Source organism: Papio anubis, chromosome 16 (assembly GCF_008728515.1).
Source record: "Papio anubis isolate 15944 chromosome 16, Panubis1.0, whole genome shotgun sequence".
Classification (NCBI taxonomy): Eukaryota; Metazoa; Chordata; class Mammalia; order Primates; family Cercopithecidae; genus Papio; species Papio anubis.
The window spans coordinates 65,424,044-65,436,224 of NC_044991.1; the positions used below are offsets into that span (position 1 = coordinate 65,424,044).

Below are 12,181 nucleotides of genomic sequence, written 5' to 3' on the forward strand. Positions count from 1 at the left end.
GACTTCAAGCCCCTTAACATGCCACACAGCACACTAAACCCCTGAAGTTGAGCCAGCCCAGGTGGTCTCTGTCGCTTACAACCAAAACCACCTGAAATGTGATCTCAACCAGACAATAACCTCCCTGTACAGCTGGGCATGTGGGCATCTTACCTTTCCCCAAAGATTTGGCTCGGTTGGGTTTAGGAGAGTAGAGGGAACACAGGACTTTCCAGGGCCCATCGTGCTGGAGTGAGGCTTTCTCCGGAGTCACAGAGGGTTGCCTCTGCCCTTTCAAGAATGAGAACTTGAGCCCAGGAGTGGGGGACTCAGGGGAGGAGGTGTTTCTGCTAGGGCAGGGCATGGGCTTGGGAAGTCTCCCATTTCTCTGTTTGGTCTTCACCTCCATCTTTATTTCAGAGGCTGGAGCTGCAGGAGAAGCTGGGGACAGGCGGGGAGAGGAAGCTTGTCTTGGTCCAGGCCTGAGCTGCACCATATTCTCTAGGTTTCCTAGAGGTCCCTGCACCTTGGAGGCAGCTGGCTCTTGTGAAACACCTGCCCTGAGGCCAGAGGCACAGTCCAGTGGGTCCTCAAGGACATTCATGTAGGAGCCTTGGGGCAGCCTTTCCAAGTCGTGGGTGGGTTCTTTATGATTGACCTTTCTTCTCAAGCCCAAATTGCAGGGCTCCTCCTCGGAGCTTTCTGGCTTCGTGCAAGCCCGATTTCCCAAGGAAGGTCCTTCGTTGGCCTCTGAGAGAGGCAGTATCTTTTGAGATAAGAGAGTTTCCTTAGTTCCAGATATCTCCTCTCGTGCCCCAGAAGTACACCCACTGGATGTGCCCACCTCCCTACTGGGAGACTGTCCTCTGCTCTCTTGGGGAAAGCCTAGGAGAGCCACATAGTCTCCCTCAAAGTCCTGGCTGACCACCTCACCCATCCTGAAGGCCATCTCCCCACGCCGGGCTTGCTCCACCTTGATAAGTCCTGGATACTTGCTCCCATATGTCCTGACCTTACCCTTGGCCAAACTCTGGGCAAAAAGCACTTGGTTGTCCGGAGAGCTGGCCTGGTGCAACTCTTGAGGGCTGCTCAAATCCAGTGCCTCTAATGGAAGGGGCCCCCAGGCTGGGCAGAGGGCATTCACTACTTGGGGTTGGTCATCTACAAACTCTGGGCTGGTTATCTTGGTCCAAGGCACAGAGGCAATCCCATTTTCTGATGCTACCAAGCAGTTGTGTAGGGGACTTCCCTCAAAGTCGCTGTTGATGGCCTCCAGCCATTCTTGGGTGAAAAGTATAGGATAGGCTGGCTCAGGAACAGGCTTCTTCTCCACTGTGCAGAGGTCCAGGGAGAGGCATTTGATCATGATGCAGACGGACTGCTCCTCCTGGGGCTCCACTTGGAGGTAGAAGTCACCCTGGCGCAATAAGAGAGGGTTGAGGGGAGCCAAGTGGACCACAACTTCATCCCTCAGACAGAGTGGCCAGCCCTCATGTAGGAAGAGGCAGTGGGAGTAGGGAGCCTGTGGAGAGAAGGGGATGGCATCAGAGAACCTGGCCCTGAAAGGCTCCACCCTTGGATCTGCTCCATTCCCTCTCCCACGTGGAATCTGGAACAGGTCAGGGACTAGGATGAGGCAGCATTTAGGAGGCACTCACTGTCAAGGTTGTGCAAAGGTTGCCTCTCCTGCCCCACCCTCGTCCTGGCCCTGACCTTGGAAATTCTTGCTAGCCTACTGACCTAAGTGAGAAAGCTCAGAGCACCATGCACTAGTTAGCAATCGGCCTTCCCAAGTGGTCCCCTTGCTTGGCTCATGCTCCCTTCCTCTCCCCATCTATCCAGAACATCTCCCAACCCAGCTCAAGCCTTAGCCCTCCATGTGAAAGCCAGGGAGACATGGTTTAGACAAAGGTCTATGTCACTAATTTGTGTAAATTGCTTAACTTCTTTGAGCCCCAATTTCCCTATCTGCAAATAGGATAATAATACATGTCAGTATTACTGGGTTGGTATGAGGATTAAGTGAGATTATACAGATATGCCTCAATTTATGGTGGGGTTACATCCTGGTAAATCCATCATAAATTGAAAATATCACAAGTCAAAAATGCATTTAATGTACCTAATCTACAGAACATCATAGCTTGTTTAGACTAGCCTATCTTAAATGTGCACAGAGCGCTTACATCAGCCTATAGTTGGCCAAAATCATCTAGCACAATGCCTATTTTATAATAAAGTATTGAATATCTTATTGAATTTGGATAGTGTACTGAGGGTGAAATAGAAACAGTATTAAATGAAAAGTCAGGAAATCTGACCCTGCCACTAACTTACTAGATGACTGTCCAGTTTTTCCTGACCCAAAGGATATTCTGGGCCAGAATATTTATTATTTATTTGTTTGTTTATTTATTTCTCATTAATGGCTAACAACATGAAGGTTTATTTATTGTTTATTTCCCATTAATGGATTACAACATGAAGGTAAAGCAAAACTGAAAAAAAAAATTTTTTTAACAGAAGTTGCCAGCAATTCCCTGTATAGGTGGACATAGTGGGTCATTCTGGAACAGGCTGTGACCCAAGTGATCCCTCTCAGTTGAGGCTCTCCACTGGGCTGTGCGGGACCAGTGTTCAACAGTGACACCATGTGGCAACAACGGAAACAACAGCTCCACTGGGCTGACAACAGGTCTTTCTTTAACTGGCTTTTGGAAAAAGAGTCTGAGTTCTGTGGATTGAGTAAGTCCCAGACAATCTTATATAATTTGGATGTTTGTGTGGGAGATGTACAGAGAGTGAGACTGAATTTCCTGCTAATGAAGCAGGTGTTTCCTGGAGTTATTGATTGGGGAAATAGTGAGATCTGACCATAGTTATACCTTACGTTGATAAACCCATTTATATCAGTTATATTGTAGATTGGGCTGCCTCAGAGAAGCTGAATATCCATAAACCTTCATGAGTCTGTAGGTTTCTCTATCCTTTTAACTTAGCCCTCTTGGATTTGCAATGTGCTTTCTCTCTCACCTTGTCATTGAATGAGAAAAAACATCCCAGCCATTTTTTTGCAAACAGCAAAGCACCATAGTGATGATGGCTTTGATCGTCTCAGTTGACTTTCACAGTAACTCAGTTTGGTGTAGGCAGTTCAGGCATTATTATTCTCATTTTACAGATGATGCAACTGAGGCTCAGTGTGGTAAAACATTTGGCTCATAGCCACACAGTGGATAAACATCATGGATTTGGACCTAGGCCTTCACATTTGAAGTCAGCTGTATCTGTCCCCAAGCCCCACCAGACTTATGTGAAGGTGGCTGCCTCTGGGTGATGGCGGCTGGAGAGGCAGACTTTGAGGCTGCCATGCTCTTATTTCAGATGGAGAAACAAGGAAGTGGGATAGTGATAGCCAATAGCTACTGGGCACTTGCTGCATGTCAGAGTCTGCCCTAAGCCATGTGTGTCATCTTCATGTGTTAGGTGCTGTGTTATTAACGTTTCTGCTTGACACATAAGGAAACTGAAACTCAAAGAGGTGACATGGATCTCCCAAGTTCACAGTGATGAGTTTGGATTTGAACCTGGGGCATCTGACCCCAGAAGCCATCCTGTTAATCCCACGTGACTTCCCACTGCTCTGAGGTTGACAGATATTTGCCTATTGTTGCAATTAGATTAAACTCACCTACAAGGAAAAATAAAGACGTGGAAAAGTTACCTTGAGGAAGGGGCCAGTGCAAATGAAGTTTAAATGGCCAAATAAGGGAAGTGGGCAATTGTGTAGCTTGTCAGGGAGAATAAATAAAGATAGGAGAGCATCTGCATGAAATAGTGTCATGTGAAAGTGGCTGCAAATGTTTCCATGAGAAGCTCCCTTCTTCTCCAATACCAGTTCCCATGTATTGAGCTATTTCTATGAACCAGGCTCTGTGCTAAGCAAGTAAAATAGATTCTCTCATTTTCCTTCTGGTTCCTAACCCTGGACTTTTAGCTGCCACATTCAATTTACTTGTACCACTGAAATGATGCACACAGTCCCCACCCTTCCTTGTTGCTTCTGATGAGCTGTGTCCCTGACAGGCAGTGAGTAACTCAGGACAGGCTGATGGGACCTTAGAACCTCGTTGTGATTCTTGAGGCTGGGGTAGCAGGAGGGTGATCATTAACAATAGGGCAGGGAATAGTTGGGAAACCCATGAAGGGAATGGCAAGTTCCTGCGGTGGACATTTGAGGACTTGGTCTCCTCAGGCTTCTCTCATCCTTTCCTTTTCTTTTCTTTTTTTTTTTTTGAGATGGAGTCTCACTCTGCCACCCAGGCTGGAGTGCAATGGCGTGATCTCGGCTCACTGCAACCTCTGCCTCCTGGGTTCAAGCGATTCTCCTGCCTCAGCTTCCCGAGTAGCTGGGACTACAGGTGCGTGCCACCACACCCAGCTAATTTTTGTATTTTTAGTAGAGATGGGGTTTCACCATCTTAGCCAGGCTGGTCTCGAACCCCTGACTTCGTGATCCGCCTGCCTTGGCCTCCCAAAGTGCTGGGATTAGAGGCATGAGCCACCACTGCCGGCCTTCTCATCCTTTTCTTAAAACAGCTCCACCCTCTGACCATAGAAGTAGACACATGACTCAAGCTTTGTCAATCCTGGTTCCCCACTCCTCTGGCCACAGTGATTGGTCCAGGAATGGGCATATGACCCAAGCCTGGCCAGTCAGGATCCTTTCTTGAGATTTTTCTACGTGCAGTGGATGGGAAAGAGTTTATTTTCCTCTCTAGGGTAGAAGATAAATCCTTGAGCTTCCCTGGGTTCCAGCCTCGTGGGAACACTTAGCCTGGAAGAATAATGCCAACAAGCAGCACGAAGCATAGACTAGGGACAGAAAGGGTCTTCAAGGGGTTTGATCAGTGGATCAACTTGGGCCTGAGGCCTGATCCACCCTTCCCTGGTCTGAGTGAGGATTCTGTCGTTTGCAGCCAATGAGTCTCGCTAAAACAGTTTTCTCTCCACTTTGCCTTGGCAGAGGCCTCCCTGAGATCTGAGTTTGAAGAGGTCACAGGGGAAGAAAGCAAGAGTCCTGATGCCTCAGGGGCTCTGGGGAAGCTCTAGCACCTTCTCTGCTATTTCCACTGAAGCTGTCCCACTTCACCCAAGGCACTTGGCAATGCCCACAATGTCAGGTGCAGGGCAGGCTCCCCAGGACCAGGGAGCCCCCAAGGATGCCTTTATTCAGGCCGCCTTCTCTGCTGGTGACAGTACAATGTAATGAACTCATAGATGTCACAGGGTAAAGCCCCCTCGATCTGGGAGGCTGAAATCTCCCCTTGGGCAAGCAATGATACTTGGAAAGTCCCCATACACACTCAGTTCCCCGTGAAACAAGACACATGCCAGCCCACCTCCTTCTCTGCCCACCTCTAGCCCCAAGACTTTCTGGGATAGCTTTGCCCCTGGCCCTGTTTCCCTCTCGACTTACACAGGCTGCTTCTCGCACTTGCTCACACAGGCGCTTGGCAGGGATCAGGAAATCCAGAAGGAAGCTCAGTCCATCCCCCTGGAAGTCAGAGTCCAGGAGACGGAACACCTGACCCAGGACGGTGGGTGCTGTGGCCTCGAAAGGAGGATAGAGGCCCGCCAGGGCATGCTGGACAGCTGTGTCGAGGGGTGGAGGGTCCTGTGGGGGACAGGAGGAGGGGGTGATAATAGCAATGATAATAAGGACAGAGGCCACTTCCCATGACCTTCCAGGCCCCATATGCCTAAGGCCCCTGCTAACTCTCTGACCTCCTCTCCTACCCCACCCCCCTCACTCACCACTGCCAGCCACACTGGCCTTCTTTCCTGTTCCTCAAACACACTAGGCACAATCTCACCTCAGGGCCTTTGCACTGGCTGTTCCCTCTGCCTAGAATGCTCTTCCTCAAGACAGCCTCATTCCCACACCTCTTGCAGGTCTTTGCTCAAATGTCATCTGCTGATCCAAGGAGACGTGTAGGAATAGGGGTCAGGGGGCGGGCATTCAGGTCAGGGTCAAAGAGAAAGAGGATTCTGCCATTGCCCCAGTCTGACCGCCTGGCTGGCCTGCAGGCCTGTAGCCTGAAGCTGAGCCACAAGGGAAGCCCAGCCCAGATCAGACAGCCCCAGTCCACATGCAGACGGGAGAGTGAGAATCAGTGATTCCTGTTTTGCCACTGCACTTTGGGGTCATTTGTCACTCAGCAATAACTGATACAAGTCCACGGCTGCAGACTGTATAGCCAGCTGCCTCCATGGACCTCCTAGATGCCTCTCAGCCACCAACCACCAACACATCAGACCCAATCTGGCAACTTCCCAAACCTGCTCCTCCTCCAGTACTATCTCAGTGATGACCCCACCGCCCAGTCAGGCTCCTAGGCCAGAAATCTGCTCACAACACTGCTTCTCCTCCTGCCTCCCGACCCACAAACAGCCCTCAGTGTGTCCCACACCACTTCCCCTCCGCCAACAGCTCTCCAGCCAGGTACTCCGCTCCGTCCCCTGCTCCCCGCCCTGATCCAGGCTTCACCGCCTCTTCCAGGAAGGGATCCAGAAGGCAGTCAGCCCGTTCCCCTGGCAGTCAGAGTCCAGGAGAAGGAACACCAGGCCCAGGACCCAGGATCACCTGACTCCTCTCGTTGGCTGCCAAATTCTCGTCTTTCTCACCCCAGCCAGTTTCCACCAGGACCCCAGAGTGATCTTTCTCAAACGCAAACCTGGCCTCATCAGTCTCTGCTCCAAACCTCTCAAAGGTTCCCACTGTCTTCAGGAAGCATTAGCCTCCAGTCATCCAGCTCCCCCGAGCTCTGGCAGCTGCCCTCCACCCGCCTCCCCTCCAGCCTTGCCGCCCCTCTCCATGCTTCGGCCACAGTGGCACATGCCTTCCCTCGTTCACCTCCAGGCCTCCGCACATGCAGTGTCCTCCTGCTAGAATGCCCTTCACTTCCACCCCTCCTCACCTGGCCAACTCCTCATTCAAGACTCAGGTCAGCCGTCACCTCCTCCAGGTGATTTTCTTGGGCACCCCCCGCTACCCAGTGAGATCAGGTGTCCCCTTTTCTGGGCTCCTATAGTGCCCCTATTACAGCAGTTCCCATCTAAAGGCAGGTGTAATGGGTAGAATGACCTCCAATGATGCCCACATCCTAATCTCTGGAACCTGTGAATGTGCTACCTTACAAGACAAAGGTGAGTTAAGGCTACCGATGGAATTAAGTTTGCTAATCAGCTGACTTTAAAACAAGGAGACCATCCTGGATTAGACAAATGGGCCCAGTGTAATCGCCAGGTGGAAAAGGATGCAGAAGAGGGAAGGGTAAGAGGAAATGTGACTATGGGCCAGGGGTGGTGGCTCACACCTGTAATCCCAGCACTTCAGGAAGCTGAGGTGGGAGGATCGCCTGAGGCTAGGAATTTGAGACCAGCCTGGGCAACATAATGAGATCCCATCTCTTCTCACATTAAAAATAATAAATAGGCTGGGTGCGGTGGCTCATGCCTGTATCCCAGCACTTACAGAGGCCGAGGCAGGCAGATCCCTGAGGTCAGGAGTTCAAGGCCAGCCTGGCCAACATAGCAAAACCCCATCTTTACTAAAAATACAAAAAGTAGCCAGGTGTGGTAATGTGTGCCTGTAATCCCAGCTACTTGGGAGGCCAAGGCATGAGAATTGCTTGAACCTGGGAGACCGAGGTTTCAGTGAGCCGAGATGGCACCACTGCACTCCGGCCTAGGCGACAGAGCAAAAATAAATAAAATAAAATAATAAATAAATAGCGGAAATACGACAACAGAAGCAGGATCAGAGAGCTGTTATGTTGCTGGCTTGGAACACAGAGCAGGAGCCAAGGAATGTGGGCGTCTCCTAGAAGCTGGAGAAGGCAAGCAAATGGATTCTCCCCTAGAGCCTCCAGAAGAGAAACAGCCGTGCAAGACTTTGTTTTTGGCCCAATGAGATGCATGTCAGGCCTCTGATCTTTTATGACCTGCAAGATACTACACTTGTGTAGCTTGAAACTAAAGTGCATGATCATTTGCTGCAGTGGCAACAGGAGGCAGGTACGGAAAGCACTGGCTTCTTTTCTTCTCTCGGGCCTCGGTGTCTGCACAGGACCCAGCACAAACAGGTGCTTCATAAATTTGATGGCAGAGGGAACAAAATGTCCCTCTCTGAACCACAATTTTTCTTGTCTTGTCTTTTCTTTTCTTTTTATTGAGAAGGAGTCTTGCTCTGTTGCCTAGGCTGGAGTGCAGTGGCCCCATCTCTGCTCACTGCAACCTCTGCCTCCCTGGTTCAAGCGATTCTCCTGCCTCAGCCCGAATAGCTGGAATTACAGGCATGAGCCACCATGCTCAGCCTTTTTTTTTTTTTTTTTTTTTTTCCAAAGACAGGGTCTTGCTCTGTCGCCCAGGCTGGAGTGCAGTGGTGCTATCTCGGCTCACTGCAGCCTTGACTTCCTGGGCTCCAGCAATCCTTCCACCTCAACCTCCCAAGTAGCTGTGGCCCACAGGCACCCACCACCACGCCTGGCTGATTTTTGTATTTTTGGTAGAGATGGGGTTTCACCATGTTGCCCAGGCTGGTCTGGAACTCCTGAGCTCAAGCTATCCACCCACCTTGCCTTCCCAAAGTGCTGAGATTACAGGCATGAGCCACTGTGCCTGGTCAGAACTACCATTTTTCTGTCAAATAGACAAGTTGGACTAGGCCAGAGGCTTCCACCCAGGTATGGTCTTAGGACCCATGGGTCATGAGCCTCATGGGGGCCCTTCTAGTTGCCCCAGCCTGGTTGCAAGCTCCAGGTCCACCTGCTGCCCAGGGGTGCAAAGGGAGATGAGAATAAATAAGGACCCCACTCAAAGGGAGCTTATTTAGGAAGGAAAAATCATTTTAGTAAATGAGGCCCCTGAAGAAAGAGAAATACAGTAGGAACTCTGAGGAGGAGGAGGGCAACATTTCTCAATGCCAGCAAGATTCCAATGCCAGGAGGCTTTTACGGAGGACCGAGGCTCCCTCCCACCCATAGCCCACACAGTGTTGGGCGCAGGGAGCCGCCATCACTATTTGTAGAATGAATGAGTGAATGAATGACTGTCCACAGCCCATTGTGACAGAAACAGGGTCCCGGCACTGCCACGGCCGTGAGCTCAGGATGATGGACCAACAGGCACCTGGTGCTGAAATCACACATACCCAGGAGGTTTTACACTGAGGTGGGGGGAGAGGCCTTCAACTTGGCAGAACAGGGAAAATCTCATCTGGCCTGGTATCCTCTTCTAATCCCCCCCAACCCCACCAATCATGGTCAAACTCTGACATTTCCCACCCCATGCAAACTTGGGAGCAGTTCCCTCCCCTGCCGTGTGCCGTCCCCACTCCCTCCTCTCTCCTGAGACGTGGACTCTCCTGAGACATGGCCTTTCTGTTGAGACGCCGGCTCCGGCCTCTCTGTGCAGCCTTGAGTAGGTCCTTTCCCTCTCTGGGCCTCTTTCCTTGTGTAAAGAAAGCATACTGAGCTGGGCTAAGCTTGTTTTGTTTTGGTTGTAGAAATTTAATGATTCATGATGACTTTCATGATTTTAGCATCTCCTCATATCATGTATACTATTAGCACTTACTCTTTTTCTTCAAATCTACTCACTTTTTCAAAACTTACATAATTGTGTTTTTCAGTGAGACTCTATATCATCACAGCAGTTACGCAAGTACAGCCAGACTGCCCGGGTTCAAACTCTGGTTCTGTCACCTACTGGTTGTGTGTACCTGGCAAGTCAGATTTAACTCATTGTGCCTCAGTTTCCTCATCTGTAAAACGGAGACTGTAATTACACCCACCTTAAAGAGCTGATCAAGATTGGGTGAGGTAATACATGCGAATTCTCTGCACAGGACTAGCATTTAGTAGGTGCTCATTAAGTAAGAGCCATCACTACAATTTCTGTGATCATATTATTATTGTTGTTATTATTTTGTGGTCTTAAGGAGCAGAGAGCTTAATAAGCAAGAAAGAAAGAAGGAAGAAGGAAACAGCTCCCCCTTATGGAGACAGAGGGAGGGGAGATTCTAACAAAGAGAAAACCCCGTGTGATGCGGGAAAAGTGGCTGCTTATGTAAGGAGGCTGGAGGAGGTGGTGTCTGATTTGAACAGGGCTCAGGGAATTGGTTTGACCAGGCATGTCACTCATGTAGCCCACGAAAAAACTGGCCTTCCTACCCTAGCCTTTTAATATGCAAATGCAGGGCGCCATGATGTTCTACACACGTGGGGATATGTGGGGGCGGCTATGTTACCAGGCACATGTCAGGGCAAGGACAAAAAGAAGAAGGTAGGAATCACCATGTTTGGGTGGATCTGTGGTAATATAATAATTGTTGTTACATCATCACTGTAAATGGAAAAATAACTGTAAACTGGCATAAATAGAATGTAACTCCAAAAATAAACTGATGATGCATTGGATGGTTTTTATATTATTTCATTTATAAAAATATATTTAACTATATTACTCATTATATAAGGTATATTTTTTGTTTACTGTTTGTATTTCTATGAAAATAAACTACTTTAAAAAAATAAAAGTAAACAATGTAAAGGAATAGTGCCATTAAATTCTAGGGACATCTGGTCACCTCTTGGAGCCTAAGGGTGTCTTCTCCCTCTCTTTCTCCCAAATGCATCAGGGAGATGTTAAAGACATCTTATCACCAGAGGAAGGCTTCCTCCTTAGGACTGGAGAAGCTCAGAGAATTTGAAAGGAACTGACTGTCTCATCACTGGTTCCATGTCATTTAGTTCCAGTCTGTGACATACCTTGTGTCTAACCAGGCCCCATTCCTGGCCCCTATACTATGCTCATGACCTTCTGGACTGACCCAGGGAATCTTGCAGGTGCAGAGGGACATAGAAAACTACCTGCTTACAGTGGTTATATCTGGGCAGTGGAGTGGGGGTGTGTGTGTGTATACTTCTATTTCAATGTCTTCGCAATGAGCCACTGCTATTATAATCTTTTTTTTTTTTTTTTTTTTTTTTTGAGACAGAGTCTCACTTTGTTGCCCAGGCTGGAGTACAGTGGTGCAATCCTGGCTCACTGCAACCTCCGCCTCCCGGACTCAAGCGATTCTCTTGCCTCAGCCTCCCGTGTAGCTGGGATTACAGGCACCCACCACCACGCCCGGCTAATTTTTGTAGTTTCAGTAGAGATGGGGTTTCACCATGTTGGCCAAGCTGGTCTTGAACTCCTGACCTCAGGTGATCCACCCGCCTCGGCCTCCCAAACTGCTGGGATTACAGGCATGAGACACCGTGCCTGACCCCATTATAATCTTAAGTATCATTTTTGTCAAGTAGAATAGACAAATATAAAGGGCACAGGCTGATGCCTTTTTAACCTATGTATGAGCCCCTGTAACCACTTACCCAGATCAAGAGACAAAAGATCTCCATACTCCAGAAAGAGGCCCCTTGCCAGTTATCTATGTCATCACTGTGATCTGCATCCTAACCTCAGGGAAACAGTGAGTTAAACTATCTTTCCCTGATGTACCTCAGTTTCCCCTTCTGCACATAGATGGGATGCTGATTCCTATCCTACCTCATTCAGATGATCGTTCTAGAGACAGAAGGAGCTAGTGGATATAGAGAGTCTTGGGGAAAGTCAAAGGCATCACCGCTGCTGTTATTGTTATTCATTCTTATTTACTTTTATTCATCCTGTCAGCCCAAGCTTAAGTCCCAGCCTCTGTATCACCCCTCTCCTCGTCTCTCCCTGTGTCCACTGCTGTCACTGCAATTATAACAACAGTCTCCAGGTGGCTACTGTGCCCAGGTCCCCTACTTGCATTCTCTTGCTTAGCCCACACAACGGTGCCAGGAGCCAAGTAGGAACGACCCACTTTGCAAGTCAAGAAACCGAGGCTGACCTTGCCCAAGACCACAGAGAAGAGAGAGACAGAGCCAGGATCCAATCCAGATTGGGGCCTGCCACGTCTGCCCAGATCCTCCATTGTCTCCTGCCACCCCCTCTGCCTGGGGACCACCAGCTGTGGGGACTGACGATCCCAGCTGCCTGTCCTTCCCAGTTTCTAGAGGAACCTGAAGAAACTGTTTACCTCTCACAGAGCAAGGCTCAGAGACTGGGACGCCCTTGGCTTTCACAAATTGGCTCAGTTTGCCACACA

The 12,181-nt window shown here is 49.3% G+C and overlaps 1 protein-coding gene across 2 annotated transcripts in view; it reads right to left on the bottom strand.

Annotated features, from left to right (window-relative positions):
- The window catches only part of KIAA1755 (KIAA1755 ortholog), a 50,235-nt gene that overhangs the window by 30,934 nt on the left and 7,120 nt on the right, over positions 1-12,181 (bottom strand). For both annotated transcript variants that reach the window (XM_031656751.1, XM_031656752.1), the window contains exons 2-3: positions 5,459-5,656; positions 154-1,501 (exon numbers count right to left, since the gene is read on the bottom strand). In XM_031656751.1, coding sequence (XP_031512611.1) covers positions 154-1,501; positions 5,459-5,656 — 1,546 coding nt within the window. The remainder of the gene's footprint in view (positions 1-153; positions 1,502-5,458; positions 5,657-12,181) is intronic.